Below are 27,282 nucleotides of genomic sequence, written 5' to 3' on the forward strand. Positions count from 1 at the left end.
ATAATTTGTTAATGCGCGGTTTTTATGTTTTTAAACAAATGAAAATAAACAATAGTGCAAATGACAACATATATTATAAATATTCTAAATATTTAAAATCGGATAAAAATTATATAAATAAATTAAAATGAAAGAATATACGGAAACATATGCATATGCATTATTTTAAAAATTAAAATTATTATAGCTTTTGTTGTCCTTCAAAAACTTCTTAATGCTTTCCATAAAATAATTCTGGTTATGCTTGTGTATTATCCCTCTTAGTTTCATACACTTATTTTTAGCCATTTTTATATCGAAAAGTAAATCCTTAACATTTGCATTAGATTTTTTAGTGTAACTACGTAAATCGTCAAATATTTTATGGAATTGATCATTTATTTCTTGGCGCATTCGGCTATAAGCAAACGTCCATTTTTCTTTTATAAATGCCTTTGGTATTCCATTAATTTTTCCTAATAATATACAATTATTTAGCTCTTCTAACATCATAACCTTAAAATGATTTTCTTCAATTTCTTTAATAGTATTTATAGCACACAATCTATTCGATAAGGATGGGTTATTATGTAATTTTCTAATAGTATCCGATTCCCAAGCCATAAGTGCTTCTTTTGCTTTGTTACAACCTGCAATTTTAGAAGAAATTTCTTCTTCAGATTGATTCCATTCGAAATACTCTGTAAGTTCTAAATTATCGCTTGATTTATCATTTTTCGTTTTTTCTAAATGTTTCTTTTTTTCTAAATGTTTCTTGCCTTCTTCCTGTTTCGTTTCTTCCATTTGCTTCTTTGGACGGTTATTAACTTTTTTATATGCATCTAAACATTTTCTTTTCGCACCCTCATTATTGGCTACTTGTTGTGAATTAAATTTGATACCTTGGTCATTATTTCTATTGAACGAACTTGTGGATGGGGTGTTTTCGTTTGAAAGTTCTGTGTTATTAGAATGGGAGGTACTTGGATTATAAGATGCATCTCCATTAGTATACGAATATAAATAATTATTCATATCATCGCCCAATATATTCGTAGCTTGATTATCTTTATTATCCTTATTATATTTGTTATCTTTGCTATCTTTATTATATTTGTTATTTTTGTTATCTTTATTATCTAAATCACTTTCATCAGAGGTATCACTATCATTAGGAATGTCACTGCTTTGAGTAAAATCACTATAATTATCATCATCAGAAAAAAACATTGCCATCATAATATCATTAATTTTCATCGGGTTTCCATTCTCATCGAGTCGGGATACAGTTCTTAAATATTTTGAATTATTACGTATATTTTCATTTATAACATGATTTTCAGATAAATTCCTTGAATTTAAAACATTTAATTGAGCTTTTAAAAGATCATTAGCAAGATGTTGGCCCGTCTCGTACTATAAAAATAATTAAATATATATGGTGGTTGCATTTATAAAGTTAGTTTACTTTTTTTGTAGGGGGTATTTTATAATAAACGAAAAAAAATAGTATACCATACATATGCATATATATATTTTTATCTATGTAAGACTTTAACTATGTTTATTACCTTCATCACCAAGAATAATAGGGCTAAATAAAACAACTTGGGTATTTTTGAATATTTTGCATACGTATTCATTTTCAAAATAATATATTATAAAAAAACAAGAGATAATCAAGTATTATTATATTCTATATATATTTATACAACTTAATAAAATAGTGTTGTATATGTATTCTTTAATTATTACATTTAATTATATTTTAAATAAAAATATATAATTTATTTTTAAAAAATATAATATATAATTTATTTTTAAAAAAATATATATTTAAATATTTATTATTATAGTTAGTGCAATATGTCGTTTTAATGACATATTTTTTTTAGTTGTCATTATCTATAGCATGTTTCGTATTAATTACTTCGGGTTGTAATGCATATACATAAAAAAGCATCTTTATAAGCATATTGTATCAAAAGATGAGACAATTTTTTTAGTAAATTGATCGTATAATCATAATATTATTTTCTTTAATTTTGTAGATTAGTTGTATATATTTTCTGTACTTTTTTAGATTTTTCAAAACCTAATTTTTTTGTCAATATAACATTCTAAACTTATGGATTTTTTTTTTAAATATTTATTTTAGAATTGAACCGTTATTATTATAAATAGAATAATTATATTATTTTATTTAAAGTGAATATATATATATATTACTACATAGAGAGGAATATTATATTGCTAATAAAATTTGGAAGTAGGCAATTAAAGCACGTATTATTTTAAAATATGCTATATATTATCAATTATGCATATATTTTATTAATATTATGGGCATATTTATGAGTTTTTTACAAGGGGGGGAATATTGAAGCAAAAATCAATTATTTTTATTTATATATTTTATAAAACTGTTATACAAAATTTTGACACAATTATTAGGACTTTATACCTTTGATGAATTTTTGGTTTTAACAAAAATTATGTAGAATTAATATATTAGTCATAGTTGTAAATATGTTTTGAATTCACTATAAAACAAAATAGCGATCAATAACGCAAATTTTAAGTATGTAGCATTTATCTATGCAATAATAGGTTTGTTATGTATGTATTTATACTATATAAGAAGGATATTGGCGTACGTATATACTCTTTGTAACATATTGTATATGGTTACATACCTTCTGTAGAATGTATTTAAAAAAAGGTAGCAATAAAAGTAAAAATGTATGTATATACATTTTTTTTGCCATTGAAATATGTAGATAGATATTTTAAATATTAATTCCAATTAAATGTCTTTTTCTCATGTATAGTATTGAATCACATAATTTATAAGCATATATTTGTTTTCGTAAATTAAGGTTTTCGATTTTTATCATAATTTATTTTTTACTTTTTTTTAAATGGTATTATTTCCATAATTACTACAAATTATATCATTATGATTTTTTGTTTTTTATTTTATATATAATTTTCTATTTTAATTTTTTTGTGAACAATTCACATATGCATTTTTTTCAAACGACATAAGGCTAAAATTGGTAGATATAATTAATAATATATTCATGTTTATATTGATCATATAATGTAAAATAGCAGGGCCATATATATATGCGAATTTAAAAAATAAGTAGTTTTTTTCAAAATGAATAAATAAATAAATATGATATTGATACTTTTATGTAATCATACGAAGTTTATAATAAATATTTTTTAGCATATTAAGATTAATTTTTACTGTACATATAGCTTTTAGTTCTGCAATATTTTGAAAATTACGCGCCTCAAATTTTATGCATTATACATGCATTATATATTTATTTTAATTATACTGTTTTAAAATATATTGTCAGTATATTAATATATTATATATAATGGGGTTATGGAAATTTATTACATTAAAAAATGATTTTTTATACCATTTAAAAGCATTTCACCTATATTAAATGGAGATATTTTCTTATGTATGATTTTTGAAACATTATTTTTTCTGAATCATTTTATGCCACTTGAAGGAATTTTTTTAAGAAAATAATATAATATATATGCTAGTATATTAATTCATATGTATTGGAAAGTAGAGAAACTTTTGAGCGTGTAAGTGTTTTTATTTATATTGGCCGATGGAAGAAATAGAACTATATATTATAAAAAATGAGATCATAAAGATTGGAGATAAGGAAATTGATAGTGATGATATATTTGAGTTATCGAAAAGGATACTAAAGAGTAGAACAAATCAATGTATTGACACACTTTTAGAGTGCATTTTTTACATGCCTGTAAAGATAGGAATATATGCAACTATTTTGGGAATAATAACAAAAGGGAATGATAAATTAAAGCTACAATTAATATTAAAATTAAATCATAACATTTCAGTTTTTGTAAAAAGCAATTCATATCATTGTTTGTTATGGTTTAGATGTATAATAGGGTTGAGTTGCTGTGGCGTTTTTGATTTTTCTCATTGTATAAAGTTATTTAAAGATTTATATGCATTATGTGTCGAATTATATAATGAAAATAAATATATAAAAGCTGACAACATATTATATTTATTTTTAAGTAATTTTTTTTATATTTCAAAGCAAATATATGATGAGAATAAAGCAGAATTAGATAATATATTAAGCATTTGCTTTGATTTAATAGATAAGAGACAGGCATGTATTGATAATATAGATATAGATAATAATGATTTAACGACTATTGAATACATATATATATATATTAATAGTGTTAAGCATAGTGACAATTTTAATGATAGATTATTTTACTTAAAAGAAGCATTGCATCATTATATAGAAAATAATTTAAGAAGCGTAGCAACCCATCGATTTTATCAAAAAGAAATATTTCAAAATGTATTTTTAAAAGATCAAAATGACCAAAATATGTTATCCGAAAATCAAAATAATCGAGCAGAATTAGAAAGTGGAATTGAAAATTGTATTAGTATCCAACACTTTATTAACTATGACTGCATAGATTGCATCGCCAGTTTACAGATAAAATTTATAACAAAATATAGTGATGATAAAAATATTCATGATATATGGTTAATGCAAGAGCATATAATATATATTATTGAATTATATAAAAATAGTGTTGAATTTAGTTCTAAAATACTAGGTATATATGTTCAATTACAAAGTAAATTATACAATAATGTTTTGGTAGAATGTATAATTAATAAATTGTTATCATCGTTTAATAACAAAAATTATTATTTTTATATATCCTTAATGCACCGACTTTTATTAATAAATAAAAATTTAGGAAGTGTAATTATTAGATGTATTAAATTTGTTTTAAGCCAAATTGGAGAATTAGATAATGAATCATTTTATTTATTTATGGAATTATGTTTATATATATTATCCTCTTTTGCTTATGAACATAAAATATTAAAAAGTAAGGAAAATTTTTTTAAAAGAAGATATAATGATATGAATAAAATATTGAAGGCTAAAGGAGAGAATCAAAATGAAGAAAACCAATTAGAAGGTAATGATGATAACACAGGAGGAATAAATAATGACGATATTAAAAACGAGGAAGGTGGTTTAAATGCCAGCAGTAACAATAAAACGAAAAGAAAAAGAAAAATCGACGAATTAGAGGTAAATGATATTAACTTAAATTCTGAATCAGAGAATGAAGGGAAAATGGAAGATGATAATATACTACAAAATGAAATGAAACAAAAAAGAAATCCAGTTATTCTAAAAAAGAATGAAATTACATTAAACAGAACCAAATCATATGACAATAAGATTCCTTATTGTATTGAATTAGATTTAAAATGTAGTTCGGATGAAAGTAGTGATGGTGAAGAAACGAAAAAAAATAAAAACAATGATGAAGAAAATATATATGATGAAAATGACGAATATGACGAAGAAAACAATGAAGATGATAACCAAAATGACAATAATAACCATCCTTTTAATTTTGAGAGTTTTAAAGAAGAAATAGAAAAATTAGATGCAGGAGAAAATTTTAAAAAAATTACAAAATTAATGTACAGTGTAAAAAAAAAATATCGTAGAAAATGGGTACGAAATTTTTATTTTAAAAGTCATTCTCTTATTTATAAAAAAGAATGCGATAATTTAGTTCCTAAAACGATTATTGATTATTGTAACAGTTTTAAACTTACTAGTGATAATACATATGAAAATTTTAATGAATATTTTATTTTTAATTCAATAATAAAATATTGTATTGAGGAAATTGATAATATAGAAGATAAAGAATATGACATGGATAATGATGTAGATGGTTTTAACAATGCTGATAATTATAATAAATCCAAATATGATTCAATAAACAAACTTAAAGATACTATTAATGCATTAATTCAAAGTTTTATAAATTATATAAACACAAAAAATTACTTATGTAATGTTCCTAATTTTTTTAAGGGTTTGTCAAAAAATATTAATTTTCTTAAAGATATTTCAAGTGCTAATTTAGATGGACAATTTTTTGATAATTATATCTTTAAAGAAGATTTTTTAAATAATTCAAATTGTTGGGATAGTTATAGTATTTTAATCCTTTTTTTAAAATCCTTGATGTTTTTTGATTCATCCAATGTTTCTTCTTTAAAAAAGGCATTTAAAAACCATGCAGTGATATTTTTAAGTTATAAAAATTCAGGAATATTTAAAACAGAAGATGAACAAATGCAATTTGAAGTAGAGTTATTAAATATAGTTTATACATATTTCAATAATTCTGCGTTGCTAAATGTGATTGTAAATATACTAATTGAGAATAAAATAGTGAAAGAAATGTCTGTCCTTTATTTTATTTTCCACAAATTGGACGACTCTAATTTAGGTAAGAACTGAAAAGTGTAATACATTTTGAAATTGTTGTTATCGTTTAGTTTTTATCTCTATGTATATATGTAATGAATTATTTATTATAAGTTGGCTGTTCTTTTACGATCGGCTTGCTTATTTACTATTGTATTGTTTTTTCTCTTTCTTATAAAACATATATTTTTTTACTTTCCCATGCAGATGAGTATTATATTGTTCAACTTCTCTACGAAGGAGTTAATAACTTAATTATAAAAAAGGAAAATAATGAAAATGAACGAAATAAATTGCGAAGGCGAAAAACAGAAAGTGAAAATGAAAATTTAATAAACGAATTAGAAGGCGAAAAGAATGAAATAGTGAATAAAATATTTCACTTAACTAATCAAACAATTATTATGATAAGTGAAAAAATGATGAAATTAAAAAATGATAATAATTCATATATGAGTAAAGAATTATTAAAAGAGTCCTTGGTATTTTTAAGAACCTATATAGAATACATAGACATAGATCAATTTTTGCAACAATGTCATGAAAAGGGATTTGCATCAGAGCAACAAGAATTAGCAACTATATTTAAGTATGCTAGTTTAAAAATGAAAGCACAATAAAATATAGTTTGAATGTATCTTAAAACAATGTGCTTAAAAATACATAATTGCATAATGTTTTAAAAAATGGGAAATACATTGAAGAAGCATTCTTCAAGAAAATGAAATTGGCAGCAAGTGAATACCCCTTTATATTATTGTATTGTTATACCATTACAACTATGTTATTATTTACTGTGAATATCCCTTTTCTCTACATATGCGTAGAAGGAAAGAATATTATATATGTGTTTCATATGTATAAAGCTAAAAATAAGCTGCAAATGTTTTAGAAATGTGTATATTTTTTAATATTTTTATTTCAAGTTTAACATTCATTTAGTTAAAAAACATTCACCACACAAAACAATATTTTTTGTAAATAAATAATAAAATTTTTTAAATATTTGTTTTTTTTAAGAATAATATAAAATTCAAATATCATAGATAAAAAATTCAAATGTAAAAAATGATAAATTTCTTATATAGTTGGATTTTTATAATATTACTTATAAAAATGCTAAAACAAATTTCATAGTGCAAGTAATGCAGATATATTTTAATTCATAAAATATAGTAAATTCGGAGAAACGTATATAATTTTTTGTAAAATTTAATATGCTTTTATTAATAAAGAAATTTCTATTATATACGTATTTTTCTTTAATATAATTATGGTTTCATTGGTGTTACAGGAAGACATGAATGCATATTGGAATAGTTATGGCATTTGGATATTTTTGGTTTTACTTGTAATGGGGAATTGCCATGATTTTTAGTGAATATGAAAGAATAAATGTTAATATAATTTGAAAAAATTACTGTATATGTTTTCCGAATTTGCTTCTTTTTCTTAACAATATGCATATATATTTTATTTCACTCTTACATGCCCCCTTCCTTTGAATATAAATAATTTTTGTTAAATTGAAGAAATACAAAAAAATAGTCATTCGCTAAAAAATAACCATATATATATGTGCTTATACGTTTCTAAATTCAAACTCAATCTTTTTAGGTGCATTGATCATAAGAGTTGTGTATTCGTATTTGTAGGCTAGGGACATTTGGAGAATGAATGGAAATATTTCCTTTGGAATTTTATAATTTAAATAATAAACATAATTTTTATCAACTTTAAAGTTTTCATGTGTTAATGGGTTTTTAAATATATGAGCTATTGAATAATCCCTGAATGTATCAACAGTGTAATTCGCATGATCATGAACATTAGAAATGGAAGTAATTTTATCTATAGAAATTTTATCTTTGATGTGATTTGCAAATATATTTGTATATTTTTGTTTAAATAATATTTCATATTTACTTGTTTGTTTTTTATTATGTTTTTCTTTTTTAATAAGCTTGTACTGATTACTATTGCTTTTTTTTTTTTTTTTTTTAATTTTTACACTATTATTTTGATTTATATTAATACCTGCATTTTTAGAGTTTAATAATTCTATATGATTTATGTTATTAGGTATGTTTTCTACTTTTTCGTCAGATGTGTTAAAATTGCTTATACTTCCATCATATACAGTTTCATAATCTTGAGCATTTTCAATATCTTCGTCTGGACTTAATTCTTCAAAAGTTATGTGATCATTTTGGTCATCTTCCGATTGGTATGCATTTATAGCTTGATCATTTTCTTTTACAATATTTTTGGATAGTAACTCATTATTATTACCATGTGAATATTGAGCATTTTCAGAATTTTTACCTCTATTAACATTAGTATTAGTATCGTATATGTCAAAATTATATATATCCATCGGTCCGTTAATAACATTATTATATATATCATATACATTATTTCTATGAATAAAACTATGTTTTAAATTTGTGTTCACTTTATTAAAAAAATCATATATATTTTTTTTATCATAGCTGATGGAAAAAATATCCATATATGGTATGTCTTTATAATAAATATTTTCATTTAGCATAACTGATAAAATTTGTTCGTAAAATTTTATTTCTTTTTCATGTGAATAAATCCATTTTTTTTTAATTTTTGTTTTTATATTTTGGGTTTTTCCTATTACAGTACTATTGCTTAATCTAATAAATATGACATTTACATTTACTTGTGTTTTGTTTTTATTTTTAATATCATCTGAAATATTAGATGTTGGTGACGTGGTACTTAAGTCTGATGAGTTATTAGCACTAACGGCTTCATTTGAGGACAAATTAGTTAGATCCTTTTGTAATGATATATATTCTTTATTATCATCATCGAATTTGTAATAATCTTTGTAATCTTTAATATTCAATGCGAAATCATTTAATATGTTTTTAAAATCGTTCTTGTTATTTAACACGTACTTACTCATTTTTTCCTCTTTTATAATATCTTTTGTTTCTTTAATCATGGATTCTTCTTTTTTAATTTGTTCTAAATCTTCATATTTTGAATAGCCATATAAAAAAAATTCTTCGTCCAATTTTTTTTTCTCTTCGGCCATTATTTCTTGAAATGTCTTTTTTGTATTACCCCCCTCTACATTATTTTTTAGCTCTTCAGTTTGTGCATTATTTTGATCATTTCCATTATTTTTAGATGTTTGGTCTTCACCGGTTTCCATTTCACTTTCATTTTCTGCATTGTCATTATTTAATACATTATCAATATCCATAACTTGATTATTTTTAATATCTTTAATGTACATTTCTTTTATTTGTTCAATGACAGATTTTGATAATAGTTCTTCATTTTCTTTTTTCCCTTTTCCATTTTGATCGTCATCGTAATCAGTATCTTCATCATTTTCATCAATATTATTTGATATCTTATAAAAATTAACATCATTGTACGAATTTTTAAAAATATTATGTAAGGCATTATAAAGTGCCATACAATCATATTTCCAATTACAGTAATATATAACAAAATAATATTCTTTTGTAGTTTCATTTTTAATTTTTACACTTTTGAAAAAGTTATTTTTATCATCCTGTTCCATTTTAAACATGTTAGCCCAGTCCTCTCTTTGGACTTTTTCATAAGTATTAAAAAATTTGAATTTATCTCCAAATTTTCTTAAGAAATTTTTTACCAGTTTTTTATTTCTTTCATTTAGTGTGGCATTTTTGTTGAACAATTTATTTTCGTCTGAATACGAGTTATTTGTTATGACTTGAGCTTCTTGATGTTCTAAGAATTTTTTGTACATTATATTTTTAAATTGTTCATGTTTAAATAAATTTATTACATAAAATACATAAGAAAGGATTTCACTAGTATATTTAAATGCATCATAAGCATATCTTTTTTCTACGTTAATTGGTATGCTATTACTCACATATTTAAAATCGGAGTTAATAAATAAACTGTTTTCGCGCTTAATCTGTTCCTGCCTTTTTCTTTCTTCTTCTATTTTCTTTCGAATTTCTGATTCGCTTTCATCATTTTGATCGCATGCTTGAGAAATGGATTTGGAATTTTGACTGGCGGCAGCATCGTTACTATTGCAACTGTTATATATTTTTGATCGTGGTTTGTGTGTTATATTAACGAATTGTTTTGGGGAGAAGGGGAATAAATCTATGTTTTTCGATGTGTTTATTTTATGTACTTTGAAGCATGTGCAAATAATGTTCAATATAAAGTAATAAACTGCCTTTTTAAAAATTTTTATCATGTTTTACATCATCTTTTTTCGCTTATATATATATAATATTATGGATCTGATTTTCTTCATCAACTTATGCCTGATATTTTTTTCATATTGCTTCTTCGTTTTTTATGTTAATATGAAATGTAATTGTTCTCTTTTAAAAATTTATTTTATAGCATTAAAGATGATATTACCAAATTATTCATTCTGACATCCTTATTTTTTTACGCTGTTTAAAAATTATCATTAATTTTCGTGCTTTTTGGTAATACGATATATTTTTTAAAACTAATTACATTTACATTAATATGTTTTTTAAAAATGCATATTTCTTACAAAAAAAAACATACATCATAATAGAAGTATCTCATACACCTATGTATTATACATGTGTGAGTAGGCGTGATAAGAAAAAGTAATTCAATAGAAATTAATTAGTCATTGAACCATTTAATATAAAGGGCATAATAAAATGGAATTTTTAGTTTAATATTATGCCATATGAGCATGGAAATAACAATATTAAATTATGTTAATTGAATTGAAGCAAACAAATACAAAACATATTTATATTATTTTGTTTCTAAGTTGGTAGGAAAAAATAATAAATAAAATAGATTAAAATATAAATACACAAAAATAAAATTGTTTTTGAATTGAACATTTGTTTTTCATGTATTAAAAACATAACATATATTTTCGCAATTTAAAGAATAGCAATTGGAAAGGCTTATAAGTTTTGAACGAAAAAATAGTATACAAAATATGCAGAATAATATGTATATATACCAAGATATAGGTATATATGCTTGAAGTTTTGTAATTAAAGTATTTACCAAAATATTGTCTTCTGGAATGCTACATAAAGATACTAATATTTATAAAACATTTAATATATGAACTTTTTAATTTCCATTTCCACTGATTCCTTTATATGCATATAAAGATCATCAGCAGGAAAAGGAGCTTTAAGATATAGCTTTACCCTATTATAGGTGGCGCAATTGGCCGAATATAAAAAATAATAAAATAAACAATAATAAATAAGGTAAAGTATATTCCGAATTTTTTATCTTCAGTTATGTTGGGTATTATCCGACCGTTAAATAAAAATATAATAATCGTAGAATCCATATAAAGAAACTGATAGGTAGTTGGAGTACTACTAATTCAGGGTGTGCATATATATGGAACCAGGGATTTAATCTTCATAATTAGTATCACTGTCCTCTGTGTTGAAGGTTTTCATCACTTCTTCGGCTTCTTCCCGGTCCTTTGTTTTAATTTTTTGAAAATCTAAATATTTCAAAGATGGCAAATTATAAATCAAATATTCTCTATAATTCTCTACTCTATAAATAGAAATGTAACAATAATGTATATATATGGGTATATAAAACATATTTAAGCTTACACCTTCATAATATGCAATCCTATAATATAAAAAAAATTCTATATAAATATACTGGATATAAGCTTACTTTGATACTGAATTTTCTAATAGACTGAGTCTCGTTAGGTTTTTGGCTTTAAAAAGCGCATTAAGGTTAGATAATTTTTCGATCTGTAAAGTCAATAACAACGCTTGCATATGTATTCATATTTATATGTATGTGTAAGATGAAATATAGTGGGGAAATGTTAAAACACCAAAATTATAATTTGATATGTGTTTATTATGAAAATGTTATAGTTATACGTAAAAAACAAATGCATGTACATGTGCGAATATTTGTCTTACTTTATTATTTGTTAAAATTAATGAGTTTAAATTAGGTAAATTTTCAAATACATCACTGTCTATTCGAGAGATTTTATTGTTGCATAATATTAGGGTTTTTAATTTTTCTAAATATGGAATATTATTTAACTTAATAATTTCATTGTCGCTCAAATCTATGCATTCGAAATAGTCTTTCGTAACTCCTAAATTTTCAATGATACTAATTTTGTTACCTTCAAAATGAAAAAAATGGAATAAATAGGTATGTAAATATATATATATAAATTATTTGAAATTCGCAAGTTATGAAATTTATGCAAACACTGGAATGTATCGTGTACTTCCTTTTATTTATATAATTTCTTTCGTGATATAGCTTTATTATTGTTATTTTGATATACATGCATATATTTTTCTTATTGCTAATATATTAATATTTTACAATTATATATTGTTTCTTTATACCTCTTAAATATATTGTATTTTCATTAGCAGGATTTCGTGTTTGATATGCATCATTTATCATATCTATTGTTATTCTCATCTTGTTCTATGCATCCACTTTCTTAATACTAATAAACGAATTTCTTAAGTTTAATAAAAAAAAAGAAACGAAAAAAAATAATATATACTGGCTGATGAGTTAAAGATATATAAAAATTCTACGATATTTTAACTACTGTCCCCTTATCATCTTTATGAATAATTTAAATATATTTCAATATTAAAATAAGCTTGGAAACAAATCTTTATTTTTAATTTATAGTTCGCCGCGAAAAGTGTAAAATATTTTTGTGGTTAATATTTTATTTGATATTAATATCGTGATTCATTTTTTATTATATTTTGAAAAAGTAAATAAGGATATATATTTTTATATAAAAAACATTTTATGCCATACTTAGTGTTAACTTATATTTTTAGTATATAGTGAAAATATTTTTTCTTTTTTTTTTCCTGGTATTTGCATTCGATGAATTTACTGGGAATAGCTTATTTATTATAAAAAATATATATATATTTAATTTTTCACAATTCATTGAATATTTTCCTTTAATTTGATGATAGGTTACTTGTCATAGTTTTTGTAAAAATACCCATAATGGTTTAATTTTACAATTATCACCATTAACATTATTTTTTCTTGATTGGGATTAGTATGCATTTTTGAAATTATATCTTCTTAATTTGCATTGGTTTAATAATTTTGATTAAACCTATATCTTACAGCCCCACAAACGATGATATTGTGTTAAATTGATGAAAGAAGAATATATACTATTAAAATAGTTGTTATATATCCTCCCTTCCATCCCTATATATTAACAAATATATGCCTGTTTGTTAAAACAATATTATTATGAAACACCTGTTTATCTATCTTTAAGGTAAACATTCGTTATGAATTAATTTTATAGCCAAGAACAAGCAATTTATGAGAATAAAATATTTGCTAATACAATTTGATAAGTTTTTAGTGTTGGGTTTAGCAATTTATGTATATGTATTTATTAAACCGTAAAAATGAAGACGTAGATATTTAAATTTTTAGATATAGAAAAATAATGATTGTAAAGTATTCCCTGCACAGGTTATGACCATATTATATATATAATATAAAGCATATACTTTTTATCTATAAAATAATAAATAGTTCTTTGGGTACTATACATAAATTTAGCTATTAAAAATACCTCAAATAGTAAAAGGGAACACAAAGTCATTTATTTGTATCAAGAATGGTAGCATGAAATAAATGAACATAATGTTAATTTCAACACAATATTGTTTCAAATAAGGATTTGGAGATTAAATAATAGTACTAATATATAATATACATAGTAGTAATCCATTGAAGTCCGTAAATATGTAGTGTTAATAAGTCTCCAATGTCAAATTAAATATGTTATGTTGTTCAAACATAAAGAATATTACTTGTTTCATAAATGTGCATACTTTAAAACATTACAACAACGGTATTTTATGCTGTTTTAAAATATAAGTTATTATTTAGAATTAATTTGGTGTTAATATTTTGGGGGCGTGGATAAAATTATTCTTTATACAATATAAATGAGTTATTGTAAGAAACAAATAATTGCAATTTATGTGACCACAAAGAATGATTTTTTGTTCTGTTTTTAAAATTTATATGCAAAACTATTGATCTGTTATTTTTATATAAGTATATTATTTATTAATGTTATATATTGCACTATTTTGAGGGAATTTTATATTAAACAAAAAAAAATAAATAAAATATTAATAATAAAATGACATATATGTTTTATAATAAAATTATATTAATATATATTTTATTTATTAAAATAAAGAAAGAAAATTTTAATGAGGGCCGGTAGTTCAGTTGGATAGAATGCCCGACTACGGATCGGGAGGTCGTGGGTTCGACTCCTGCCCGGCCTACTCTTTTATATTTTTTCTTTAAATTTAAACAAATATAACTGAATTAAAAATGTTTCAAATGCAATAGAAAAACATATTTAATTTATTAATAAACAGAAAAAATGATTCATATTTTTTATAGTTAAAATGTGCATATAAAGCATAAATACATTATGATCAGAATAAATTTTAAGAATTATTTTTTTTAAATATTTGCTCAATGAATTCATTTATATATATATTATTTTATTTTTATTTATAAGATTATTTTATGCTGTCATATAAAATATACTCGAAACTATAATGCTACAATATATTATATTCTTTACGCATAATGTGTACATAAAAATTATAACTTTATATTTGCAAAAAAAACAATGATAAAGAAAATATTTTCATTAATATTATATAATTAATTATTTACGGGTTTCAAAAATAATATATAATCTTATTGCATATGCGTATTATGCGCATGAAGCTATTATTGATTTAATAAATTCGAGTTGTTATTTATTCTATTAAATTATTATAATAATAAAAGGCAAACATTAAAATAATAAAGCTTTTTTTTATAATAGTATTATTATTGTAGAAAATTTTTTTATTAACAAAACTAATTTTTGAGCCCAGAGGGATTCGAACCCCCAGCCTTCTGATCTGGAGTCAGACGCGCTACCGTTGCGCCATAGGCCCAATATTAATTTATTTTTATATTATGTATTATGAATAAGATAATTTTATTGTGATTAACGTAAAATAATGTATTTTTATTAATAAATGTAAATGGTTTAATTTTATTCATTAGGTTATATATTTGTATAGATAAATTAATTATTTTTCGTTTTTGCATTTATTTTTATTATTTTTTAATATTTATAATTATAAAGTAGTATTATATTTCCTTATATAATTTTGATGTCGTATACACTTTTTCCCTTAATTTTTTTAAATAAAGAATGATTATGCATTTATGGGCGAAGAATTAAAAAGTTAATGAGCTAATGCATATAAGCATTTATATGATTAATTAATCTATCTATAAAAGCAATATTGCCGATAAGCTTTATGTGCTAATGAGCATATGCATAGATTTAAATACCTGCATACTTATATATATATATATATATATACATATTTGATTGTATATAAATAAAATTTAACAGTTTAATTATGTTCTGTTGTGTGAAAATGGCAACTTAGTAGTGAATGAAGACGGTATTGCATGTTTATTTATTTATGATCTTTATCATATGTGCACGGCCTTAAATACATGCTATAATAAAGCATATATTATAATTGTGGAATTGTTATTTATTTATTTATCATTATAGGAATATATATTTTTAAATAGTTTTCTTTAAATATTGTATAAAACATAAATATATGTGCATGCATTATCTTTTGATATATAAATATTATTAAAAAATTTAAAAACAATATAATAGCACCAGTGGCGTAATTGGATAGCGCAATGCCTTCCTAAGGCAAAGGTTATGGGTTCGAGTCCCATCTGGTGTAATATATAAAATATTTTTCTAAAATTTTAATTTCTGACCAAAAAATGTTTACAGTAAATATAGAACACTGTAAAATAATATAATATATAGTTTTGAAATAAATATATAGCAAATAAAAAAGGGTTTATTTTGAACTAAATTAAAAAATTATTAATTTAAGCATAATATATTTTTGCATTTATTAATATGAACTTAATGATATAGCAATGGAGCTCTACACAAAATAATTTACATTTTTTTATAGCATATATGTTTTATTATTTATTTTTTCAAACTCAAAGACAACAACATGAATGAAATATTTATTATAGGCTATATAGAATATATTTCTATATTTTACAATGCCATAATAAATACAAAATAAAACATTTCATAGGATTTAAAACACTTTCTAATTTTTTCATTTTATATATGGGACAAAATTGCAGCTAATTCCAGCATTCATTTCACTATGTACATGGGAAGAAAGGGTTTATATAAGTAATAAATGAATATATTTATCGTTATAAAAAACATAGATTATGTTTTATGAATGTTAACTATGTTATAGGAATGTTATTCAAAATTTTTTATTATATAAAAATGTATATTATTAAATTTATTGAACATTTTATAAAGTTGAAAAAAGGGCGCGCACGGATTTGAACCATGGACCCGCTGATCTGCAGTCAGCTGCTCTACCGCTGAGCTACACGCCCACTAATAGGAATGTGAAATGATGTTATTATATATAATATATTTATCATATAAAAAATATGTAACTATATTTATAAAATTCCATAATTAAGAAATAATCAAACTATAAAAAATATATAAATATTTCATAAAATATTAATATTAACAATAAACAATGTATTTTTAATATAAAGTATTTATAAAAAATATGAATAAAAAATTAATATATAATTTATTGTGCTTTTCTATATTAAAATGCTTTTTTTTCAAAAAATATAATTTATTATTATTATTTTTTTATATGAACATTGATGGTTTATAGAATATAAAATTTATAGATAAATAAATGTAGATATTATTCTACATATGTTTGTGTTCCATTGTCAATGCATAATATATGACGATATATTTATATAAATTAATAAATGATTATTAAGCATCTGTGGTCTAGTGGTAGAATACTTCGTTGCCATCGAAGTGACCCGGGTTCGATTCCCGGCAGATGCATATTAATTTTTTTCTATTTTTTCAATAAAAAAAATATAAAGTATTTAAATTCAAAATATTAAAAATAATTTTTGGAGTAAAAACTATATTTAAATATAATTTGGGGATTTTTTTATTATGAAAATAAATAATCTCAAATATTTTATAAGATTTAAATTATAAAACTTTATTTTTTAAGAGTTGCATATATATTTTTGAAAATCCGGTTTTATAAATTTAATAAACATATATACTACTTTTTTTATACATAAATTTTCATATGTCTATAAATAATATATTTATCGCAGTATTTTTAATAACTTATTATTATTTTTGAATATTTTAAAATACCGTTTTAATTGAATCCCCAAAAAAACTATATAAAAATAAAAGTACAAAAAACACGCGAGCAATTTATTCTTTCTCTCTAAGTATTTTTGTTATCTATATTAACATTTTAATGAAGGGAAATATAATCAAAAACTTTATGCCAAATATGATTGCTAACTGGAATATTCCTTCTTCGGGGAAAAATTTATGATATAACAATATAATTTAATATTATTATTATTATTATTTTTCATGATAAGTTCAAATTTTATGATTACTTGTTCAAAAAAAAAGTTATATAGACATGTTTTTATGATAAAAATAAAAAATTATGACTTAATGTTTAAGAATAATTATTTTTAATATTTATGGTTCATGCCCAAAATTATATACTAATGCAAACTATTGTTTTATATAATTTTTTTATAATAAATAAAAATTACATATACACACATATAATGAGCATAGGAAGCATATTATGAGTGATCTACATTGTTAATGCTTGTGTATGCCCACACACCAATTTAGCTTTGTTGTATAAATTATCATAAATAATATATGTGTAATACTAAAATTAACAGTATATTTTTTAAACTTATTTTATGGCGGTATTTTTTTACACATTTAAGTAATTTTTTCATAGATAATGTTAATAAAAAATATAAATAATGAAATATGATAGAATGAAAAAAGAAATGGAATCTAAAATTTTATGAAAATTTTCATCATTCATTTTAAAGAACAAGGCTATTGATAAAAGTTATAACAGTATTTTAATTCATAAACTAACTAATATTTATAAATAAATATATATTGTATTTAGGTATAATAAATTCGATAAGATCCAATAACATAAAAAATGTTGTTGTGATAAAAAAATGGGGATGGTTAATTATGAATTACCTATAACTTAAAAGTTTTTAAACATTTTGGCGAATTGGGTTTAGAATATATTATGCTATTTATTTTTATTTGCATAACACATTTGTTTGATAATGAATAAATCGAATAAATTATAGCACTTGGGGAATATATTTAATTAATGTAATAAACGTATTTTTTTCGTATGAAATAAAACGTTAGTTATGTTTATTAGTGATTTATTTATTTGATTTTTAAGTAAAGATTGTAGAAATGCTAAATTTTTACAAAATATGAAGTGAGCAAAGATGCACCTACAATAATGTAAGAAAATATGTGTTGAGCTGCATTAAACCGAGAAAAAAAATGAATTCAAGATTATAACCCCCGAAATAATATAGAAAAAAATTATTATTATTATAATAAATTAGGCAATTGCATAAAAATAGAAAAGAGAACCAATAGATATTCAATGAATAAAAATTATAAATGTGCACAAAACTAAATTAAGATATAAGCACACTATTTCAAAAGTATACTTTTTTAATATAAAATGGGGATCAAAATTTTAATATTATTTTAATAATAAATGAATTAAAGACTTAATAAATATAAAATACCCATGAGTGCCATTGTGCTTCATTTTTTATGTGGTGTGTATTAAAATAATATAAATTATTCTATATTTTATTATGGCTTAATAGAGAAATATATTTGGTTACAGCAAAGAATAAAAATATTTGCACATATCACTTATTTATTCTGTGCATCTATAATACATAATTATAATATTTGAAATGTGCATATAACTTTTTAAATCAATTTTATTATTAAAGATATAACTTAATGAAATGTGGCTTGTGTGCAAATATTATTAATAATAATTTCTATCACAAGTTTTTTAGTTATTTTTAAGTATTAAAAATAGGATAACCAAGAAGGTATTATTTACATCTAATTAATATATATATTATAATAAAAAATATTACATTTTATATTATTATAAATTAAGCATCAAAAAATAAATATTAATTTATTTTATGGTATATTAAATAATAGAGTTGTTGCATCACGCCATAAATATAAATTTTATAAGTCCTACAAACTAATAGAAAATGACGCAGTCGAAAGAAGATAATACTGAACATCAAGTTACACAACTTCAAGATGAAGAGTCATCTGAATTATCAAACTATATAGCCAATGAATCAAGTAAGACATTTTCATACCTTAAGAAAGCAGAGAATTGCATGAAGAAATTTTGTCAAAGCTATTTAGTCACAAATGAAAAATATGATAGTTCAGACGAAAATAGTGATGATGAAAATGACGAAGATCAAAAAAATGGTGATGAAGATACAGAAAATAAAAAGAAAGAAAAAAGAAAGCGAAAAAAAAAACCCAGAACATTCTTTGAAAATGTAAAATATAACCTTACGAGGAGATTGACACCTATGAATCTAATTTTTATTTTTTTTTTCCTTCTCACTCTAATGTGGGGATATACTGGCATTGTAAGGAATTCCAATCGAATAGTAAGTTTAATTATGTTTTTCATACTTATAAATTGTTATTATATTGCTTTAAATTGGATAACTATAATGTTATATAAAAACAATACATTGACAAAATTATAATTAAAAATAAAAACATAACGAAGTTGTGTTGCATATTATAAGTAAAATGTTTATATGCCTGTACATGTGTGAAAACATATATGCATATAAAGTGTGCACGCGTTGTGTTAAAATAACACATTTCCTTGTAAACCATATTATTTACATTATATATTTATTTATTATTACAGGGGTATAATGCAGGTTTTGTACCTGCTGTAGCTCATGAACGCGCCGCCAGACCTCCAGGATGTACTTGCGGAAGGCATAAAGCCAATGGTGATGGAAACCCTGTTGCACATGCAAAATAACTAAAAGGGTTCAAAAGTTCACGTTACCACATGGTGCTACAGGATATTCAACAAGATGTATTCATACGTTAGCATAATATCAAGTTCTAATGGATGGATATGATATTGCATTGATTTTTTTTTAGATAACCAAAAAATATAAGTTTATAGAGCATGCATTTAAAGTGAGAAAATGTGTGATTTTAACTTTTAAACATTTTTATTTATGTTTTTTTCAGCACATACACACTGTGCTTATTTTTAACATTACATCTATTATTTTATTATTGTGTATAAAACATATTTCACAAAAATATAATAATTTTTATCAACTATAATTAATATATAAACTATATAATCCTATAATAGCAATACAGTTTTTGCACAACTTTTCTGAGCATCTGAGTTCGATGCTTATACATTTTAATAATACCTAAAGATATGCATTGATAAACTTAGGGTTAATTTTTAAGAAAATATAAGAATAATAATAGTTAAATGAAAATTTTACACAGTTATAGTTTTGAATTAGAAAAATAATAAAAATGTAAAATGGCAAAAAGATAACCTACGTATTTCTAGAGTTAATAGACGTTTTTAATAAGTAGAGAAAAATAATTGATATTTGAATCCTAAGCGCATTTGTGATGTTAAATAACAATATGTGTGCTGATTATATATTTTGTAAGAATTGTGAATAATCTGAAAAAAGGTGTGCATTACTTTTTATAATTTATAGATAGAATAGATAGATGGGTAATCCCATATAAAAATATATAATTTATGAATTTAAAATATATAAACAGTAAAAGCACACATGTAACTATAAATTTATTAATTAAATTTATTTAAAATTTTTCCTTCTCAATCTCAAAGTAGAAAAAAAATAGAAAAAAAAAGCATGTTTTTTATGGATTCTAAAAAACAGAAGCATATAACTAAAGAGCCTTTTTTACAATACTAAAAAATATGTTATTTTATTTTATATAAATTTTATGCTTACACAAATTATTGTCAAAAATGAATAAGATTCAAGAAAAAAGCGCTTTAAAATCAACTACTAAAAAGAAAATCGAAGAAGAGGAAGTAACATTGGAAAACTATAAAGAAGAACCAAAAAAAAAACATGTGCGCTTTGAAAATCCGAAAAAAAAAAAGAACTATAATTATGATGATGATGATGATGATACTACAAATGAAATTGGCGATGATATAGAAAGTGAAGAAGAGGAAGATAGTGATGAAAATGAAGAAGTTCAATTAATGGAAAATGATGAAGAATGTGAAGACGAAGACGAAGACGAATATGATGAGGAAACTGACAAAAAAAAAAAGAAAGAAAAAGAAAAAGAAAAAAAAAAGAAAAAAGAAAAAAAAGAAAAAAAAAAAAAAAAATCGAAAGTAAAATCGATGTTAGAAAACGTGAAGAAAAGCATAACTCTTAGAAATGTAGCAATTATTCTTATGATATTTTTCGTTATGTCATTTTTATATATTCAAAATGAAGATTATATTATTCAAGCTGTAAGCTCTAATTCATTTATATCTTTCTATCTATATACATATTATTATGTTATTTTTAATTTTGATCATCTTATTGTTTTATAAAATATTGCATATATGAAATAATAATTAAAAATAAAGGATATAAAAAAATAGTGTGTATATTAATAAATACAATAATATGTATGTATTGTAAATTATATATATAAAAACACTTACATATCATGAAAATCCTTTTTTCTATGAACACATTATTTACATTATTATTTTTTTAATTTCAGAAAAATTACGTAACTTCATATTTCCAAGCCGCAATCGGTTACACCCCCAAAAGGAGCTCAGGATGCTCGTGTTCAAAAAGAGCCAATGCTCTATCATCAGCTCTTAAAGGAGACGACCAACCAGCATTTGAATGCCCATTAGTAACTCTTAGAAAAAAGTTGTTAGAAGAATTAGCAAAGGCTTCTCAAGCGGAAAAAATGAGAGAAGCCGCAGCTGGAAATGAATTAACACCAGTTCCAGATACAGCCGAAGCAACACAAGTTACACCCCCAGCAGAACAAGTACCTTCAGTTGTACCAGCCCCTGCTGTACCATCCCACTCCCCACCAGTTCACCATGGATCAATCTCTAGTGAACTAAGTGAACAAGTTGTAACAGTATAAACAGGAATAAAATCCCTTAATGATGTAGTATTTTATAAATTGGAATATTGGAACTGAAATGATAATATAATTGATATTTATAGGGTGAAATAATGGAAAATTCATACTATTTATCTCGACACAATGAAAAATATAAAATAATCAAAGACAATTTTAAAACAGCATAAAAGTTGTAAAAATTAAATGCCAACATGGGAATTACTATTATGTGCATTATAAGTTAAAAATTGTGCCTTAATGTTTCCATCATTTTCATAAAATGTAGAAGAATATACAAATATTATTTTATTTTAAATAATAAAATAACAATAATAAAAATGAAAATTAAGTAAAATGAAGATTTTTGGATGTCAAGGGCTTTATAAATTAATGTTTGTATTTATTATTATAACTCTATATATTTTTTAAAAAGGTGTGCCTTTTTTTATAGGTTCTTACAACTATATAAATATATTAAACCTGTGTTTTTTAGTATTTTATCTATTATTTTAACTATGATGCCCTATAAGTGAATTCATGTGTCTGCATTATTTTAATATTAATACAAAGGAATTATTTTTTATATTCCAATCAATATTTGGGTGAATTCTGCTCATATATATGTTTTTGATAGTTAAATGAATAATGCAAAATATAAAAACACTTATTATAGAAACATTTTTTATTAAAAATATATAATTATATAATTTCATAAATGGTATGTATAATATGATATGCGATGACAATTAAATACGCAAAAATATATTATATAAAACACATTTATATTTTATATATACATAAAATATTTGTATTGTGGATTTGTGCAAAATATAAATAAAAAACACCAAAAAATAAAGAAATGAGATATTACTATTTTTTTCACCATCTATAGATCATCATAAATAAAAATATAATACGTAAAAAAAGAATTGTTTATTAAAACATGCACATGCAAATATCGATATAAAAAGGTTTCGATATGTATAATACACACAATAACTAACTTATATAAATATTGTTTAAAAATTGTAAAAACGCAAATAAAAAGCCAATATAATTAGGTTGGAATATATTTTTATATATTCTTCAACCATTTATGCGATACCTTTTTGTAATAAAAGATATATCCTTAAAAGACATAGAAAGTGAAAATAAATGTTTATAAGCACATTTCACGTTTTTATTTGCTTATTTATTTTTAATTAACCTTCATTTTTATATATTGTAGTTTCACATCTTTAGCATTATGATTTATCTTCAATTATTCATCATAATTTTGCCTTAATTTATTACACATATATATATTTCCTACCATTTAATTATTGCATCATTTGCAATATGAAATGGGTATGGCAGCGTTTATCAGCGGATACTTACACATAAATACAATAAATAATTTTATAAGCTTCGAGTTATTGTTTTATGGAAGCATATTCATTGATTTATCTATTTGAATTATGAAATTTTCTATTCCAATGATTACGGATTCCATGAATTATATTTAGAATTTTCATAGCGGGTGTTCCAATGATTCCGATTTGCATTTGATAGGTTATAATTGCTACTTGGAGTATCCATATATTTCAATATACCAACCATTGGGTTGTAATCACCATTTTGAGGATTAATGCGTTTCCTAGTTCCATATGACGAACTAGAAACACCATTTCGATTATTCCTTTTCCAACCCCATCTATTTAAAGTATTTATATCACTATTTCGGGAATCCAGATGATTCCGATTATCATTTAGTGAGGTTGGAGGCTCATTTGTGTTTTCCCAAACTTTCCAAGTTTTATTTAATAAATCATGATCATTATTATAGGCATCCCAATTATTCTGATTTCTATTGGATGAAGGGAAATAGTTATTAGGGTTATTCATACTATTCCTAATTTTATATGGTGGTTTAGAATTGGGAATTGGACTATTCCATTGTTTCAAAACATTAGATACATAATTAAAAATATTGCTTCCCGTATTTGGTGAATTAGGTTTTTTATATGATGGATTATTCATGCCGCTTTTTGTTTCATTCTCTTTTTGTTCCTTCTCTTTTTTCTCCTTTTCTTTTTTTTCCTTTTCTTTTAATTTTCTTTTTTTGGACTTATAATTTTTTTTTTCAGATTTCCAAACATTCCATTTCTTTCCTTCTATTAATTTGTCTATAAATTCATCACGCCATTCTTCATAATTTTGGGTAGTATCATTTTCAAATTTTTCCCACTCGCTAGTTTTCTTATTCATAAAAAAATAATTTTTAATTTCTGTCCATTCATTCCATTCGGATACTTCTCTATTTAATCTATCTTCCCATTTTTTCATATTTTCAAATTTTGACGTATATAGTTTTATAACCCCTTCATTAATATATTTCCAATATTTCCAATATTTGTTTTCACGAAGTTTCCAATCAGATGATAGCCATTCATCGAATGTATTGTTCTTCCAATTACCCCATTGTTTCATAGTCCATTTATCCATATTATATTTAGTTTTTAATAACCAACTTTTGAATTCTAAATTCATGGATTTTTTAGCTTCTGTTTTTACCCATTCTCCCCATTGTTCATCATCAAAGTCTGATGATTCTGTAAGAATTTTTTTTTTATATGCTCTTTCTAAATGTTCATTATAATGCAACCATTTATTTTCATGATTTTCTTTCCACTTATTCCACTCTTTACTTTTAAGTTCAATCATTTCTTTTGTATCATCTTCTAATTTAGAATTGAATTCTTCAAATTTCTCATCTAATTCGGATTTCCAATCTTCCCATAATTCCTCTTTACCTTCTTCAGATCCTTCTATATTATTTACATCGTATTCTGGCGTATTCTTATTTTCTGTATTACCGCCTGTTATGTAAAATATTATATTCTAAAGAAAGGGTTAAAAGAAAAAATATAAGCATATGTGTATAATAATATGTTTTGAAAATGCATTTTATGAATTATATATTTATTTACATATATAATTTTCCATATTTATCATCGTATTAGAGAAAATTAAAAAATACAATATTTTTCGACAATATTTTTAAAAAAACTTACATCATGAATCCTTTTTATCATTAATGTCAATAAAAAACTAATGAGTAACGATGCAAATATTAGCATTGCTAATTGTAAATGATTATCCAGCATATGCATATGCATATTCATGGCATGGTCTCTTAATCTTTGTATGATTTGAAGCTTTTCTAATTCGTCCTTGCATTTTAGAAGCAATATATGGCTTTTTCCTAATTTTTCAGTTATTACTTTACTATAGGCTATGGCATGATGAGCTATCGGATAATGTATTATAGGTGTAATAACGTCTACAACTTTAGAAACCATACCATTAAATTTTATAACACTCATTTTCGAATATATTCTAAACATTCGGTTTAAGATTCCAACATTTTCCACTAGGATTTCGTTGGTAATTATTTCATCAGAATTAACTAATGATTCATTAAATGTGCCAGATGGTGTTTCAACTACTGTTTCAGAACCAAGTAATGTATTAGTGCTATTCGGTACATTGGGAATTTTTTGAATATCTGGACCGCTTGTATTCATATCATTATTTAATAAAGTTTTGCTACGAGCATTTTCACCATCCATAGTACTCGCACTTAGAGTATTATGGCCTTCAACTGCACTTATTGGTTCCATATTACTATATTTCTAATCATATGTATTATACTATAAACAGTTGTAATTGGGGAGGAATATTTATAAAATTACGTATTTGAAGCAATCGAATATATATATTTTAATACATATATATGTCTTAAAAGTTAATAATATTTTTAATACACATTTATTCTGAAATAAGAAAAGCGTTATTATTTATATTATATATATTTAGGAAAATTGATGTGTCATTTTTTTTGAATTTATAAAATAAAATTATTCAATTTTATGCATTCGCTGATAGTAATATATATATTTAAATTATTATTATAATTTCATGTGCTAGGTTAAGTGAACACGGAAAAAATATATATGATGAATAATATGCTTTTTATTAATTTATGGAACTATTTTATTTTGCTTTATAGCATATAAAAATACAATAAATAACAATAATAAAAATTAAAATTAAACAAAATTAATATTTTTGGATACCAAGGGCATTTATAAATTAATGTTTGTATTTATTATTATAACTCTATATATTTTTTAAAAGGGTGTGCCTTTTTTATAGATTCTTACAACTATATAAATATATTAAATCTGCGTTTTTTAGTATTTTATCTATTATTTTAACTATGATGCCCTATATGTGAATTCACTTGTCTGCATTATTTTAATATTATATAAAGGAATTGTTTTTTATACTCCAATCAGCATTTAAGAGAATTTTGTTCATATATATGTTTTTGATAATTAAATGAATAATGCAAAATATAAAAACACAAGCACATCCATTTATCATATATAAAAACATTTATTGTAGAAACATTTTTTTTATTAAAAATATAAAATTATATAATTTTACAAATTGCATCTTTAAATTTTCAAAGATGATATTTATGTAAAAATGGTGTGTAAAGAATTTAAAAGATTTCTAAAGTAGCATATATTATAATATGTATTGGCAATTAAATATACAAAAATATATTATATAAAACATGGTTTATATTATATATATGCATAAAATATTTGTATTGTGGATTTGTGCATAATATAA

At 22.9% G+C, this 27,282-nt stretch overlaps 7 protein-coding genes and 5 non-coding genes across 12 annotated transcripts; 6 read left to right on the top strand and 6 right to left on the bottom strand.

Annotated features, from left to right (window-relative positions):
* Window positions 1-165: 165 nt before the first annotated feature.
* PCHAS_1144900 (Plasmodium exported protein (PHIST), unknown function) lies at window positions 166-1,622 on the bottom strand (the record flags this gene model as incomplete). The annotated part of the gene is made up of 2 exons (XM_016798741.1): window positions 166-1,395; window positions 1,551-1,622. The coding sequence occupies 2 exons, from the start codon at window positions 1,620-1,622 to the stop codon at window positions 166-168; spliced, it is 1,302 nt and encodes a 433-aa protein (XP_016654112.1).
* Window positions 1,623-3,620: 1,998 nt separating this feature from the next.
* Window positions 3,621-6,946, top strand: PCHAS_1145000 (conserved protein, unknown function; the record flags this gene model as incomplete). Its single annotated transcript, XM_016798742.1, has 2 exons — window positions 3,621-6,348; window positions 6,534-6,946. 2 exons carry the CDS (start codon window positions 3,621-3,623, stop codon window positions 6,944-6,946), a joined length of 3,141 nt encoding a protein of 1,046 aa, XP_016654113.1.
* Window positions 6,947-7,908: 962 nt separating this feature from the next.
* Window positions 7,909-10,575, bottom strand: PCHAS_1145100 (conserved Plasmodium protein, unknown function; the record flags this gene model as incomplete). Its single annotated transcript, XM_016798743.1, has 1 exon — window positions 7,909-10,575. The coding sequence occupies one exon, from the start codon at window positions 10,573-10,575 to the stop codon at window positions 7,909-7,911; it is 2,667 nt and encodes an 888-aa protein (XP_016654114.1).
* Window positions 10,576-11,752: 1,177 nt separating this feature from the next.
* On the bottom strand, window positions 11,753-12,818 carry PCHAS_1145200 (U2 small nuclear ribonucleoprotein A', putative; the record flags this gene model as incomplete). The annotated part of the gene is made up of 4 exons (XM_016798744.1): window positions 11,753-11,903; window positions 12,033-12,115; window positions 12,293-12,507; window positions 12,740-12,818. 4 exons carry the CDS (start codon window positions 12,816-12,818, stop codon window positions 11,753-11,755), a joined length of 528 nt encoding a protein of 175 aa, XP_016654115.1.
* A 1,806-nt stretch (window positions 12,819-14,624) lies between these two features.
* Window positions 14,625-14,698, top strand: PCHAS_1145220. Its single transcript has one exon. It is a non-coding gene; the product is annotated as a tRNA-Arg (tRNA).
* A 600-nt stretch (window positions 14,699-15,298) lies between these two features.
* Window positions 15,299-15,370, bottom strand: PCHAS_1145240. Its single transcript has one exon. It is a non-coding gene; the product is annotated as a tRNA-Trp (tRNA).
* A 751-nt stretch (window positions 15,371-16,121) lies between these two features.
* On the top strand, window positions 16,122-16,195 carry PCHAS_1145260. Its single transcript has one exon. It is a non-coding gene; the product is annotated as a tRNA-Arg (tRNA).
* A 625-nt stretch (window positions 16,196-16,820) lies between these two features.
* PCHAS_1145280 lies at window positions 16,821-16,892 on the bottom strand. The gene has a single exon. It is a non-coding gene; the product is annotated as a tRNA-Cys (tRNA).
* A 413-nt stretch (window positions 16,893-17,305) lies between these two features.
* PCHAS_1145290 lies at window positions 17,306-17,376 on the top strand. The gene has a single exon. It is a non-coding gene; the product is annotated as a tRNA-Gly (tRNA).
* A 2,285-nt stretch (window positions 17,377-19,661) lies between these two features.
* On the top strand, window positions 19,662-20,473 carry PCHAS_1145300 (membrane associated histidine-rich protein 1a, putative; the record flags this gene model as incomplete). The annotated part of the gene is made up of 2 exons (XM_739222.1): window positions 19,662-20,081; window positions 20,354-20,473. 2 exons carry the CDS (start codon window positions 19,662-19,664, stop codon window positions 20,471-20,473), a joined length of 540 nt encoding a protein of 179 aa, XP_744315.1.
* A 999-nt stretch (window positions 20,474-21,472) lies between these two features.
* On the top strand, window positions 21,473-22,620 carry PCHAS_1145400 (membrane associated histidine-rich protein 1b, putative; the record flags this gene model as incomplete). The annotated part of the gene is made up of 2 exons (XM_016798745.1): window positions 21,473-21,976; window positions 22,237-22,620. The coding sequence occupies 2 exons, from the start codon at window positions 21,473-21,475 to the stop codon at window positions 22,618-22,620; spliced, it is 888 nt and encodes a 295-aa protein (XP_016654116.1).
* A 1,458-nt stretch (window positions 22,621-24,078) lies between these two features.
* Window positions 24,079-26,261, bottom strand: PCHAS_1145500 (tryptophan-rich antigen; the record flags this gene model as incomplete). Its single annotated transcript, XM_016798746.1, has 2 exons — window positions 24,079-25,479; window positions 25,653-26,261. The coding sequence occupies 2 exons, from the start codon at window positions 26,259-26,261 to the stop codon at window positions 24,079-24,081; spliced, it is 2,010 nt and encodes a 669-aa protein (XP_016654117.1).
* Between the last annotated feature and the right edge of the window lie 1,021 nt (window positions 26,262-27,282).

This window comes from Plasmodium chabaudi (assembly GCF_900002335.3).
Source record: "Plasmodium chabaudi chabaudi strain AS genome assembly, chromosome: 11".
Taxonomy (NCBI): Eukaryota; Apicomplexa; class Aconoidasida; order Haemosporida; family Plasmodiidae; genus Plasmodium; species Plasmodium chabaudi.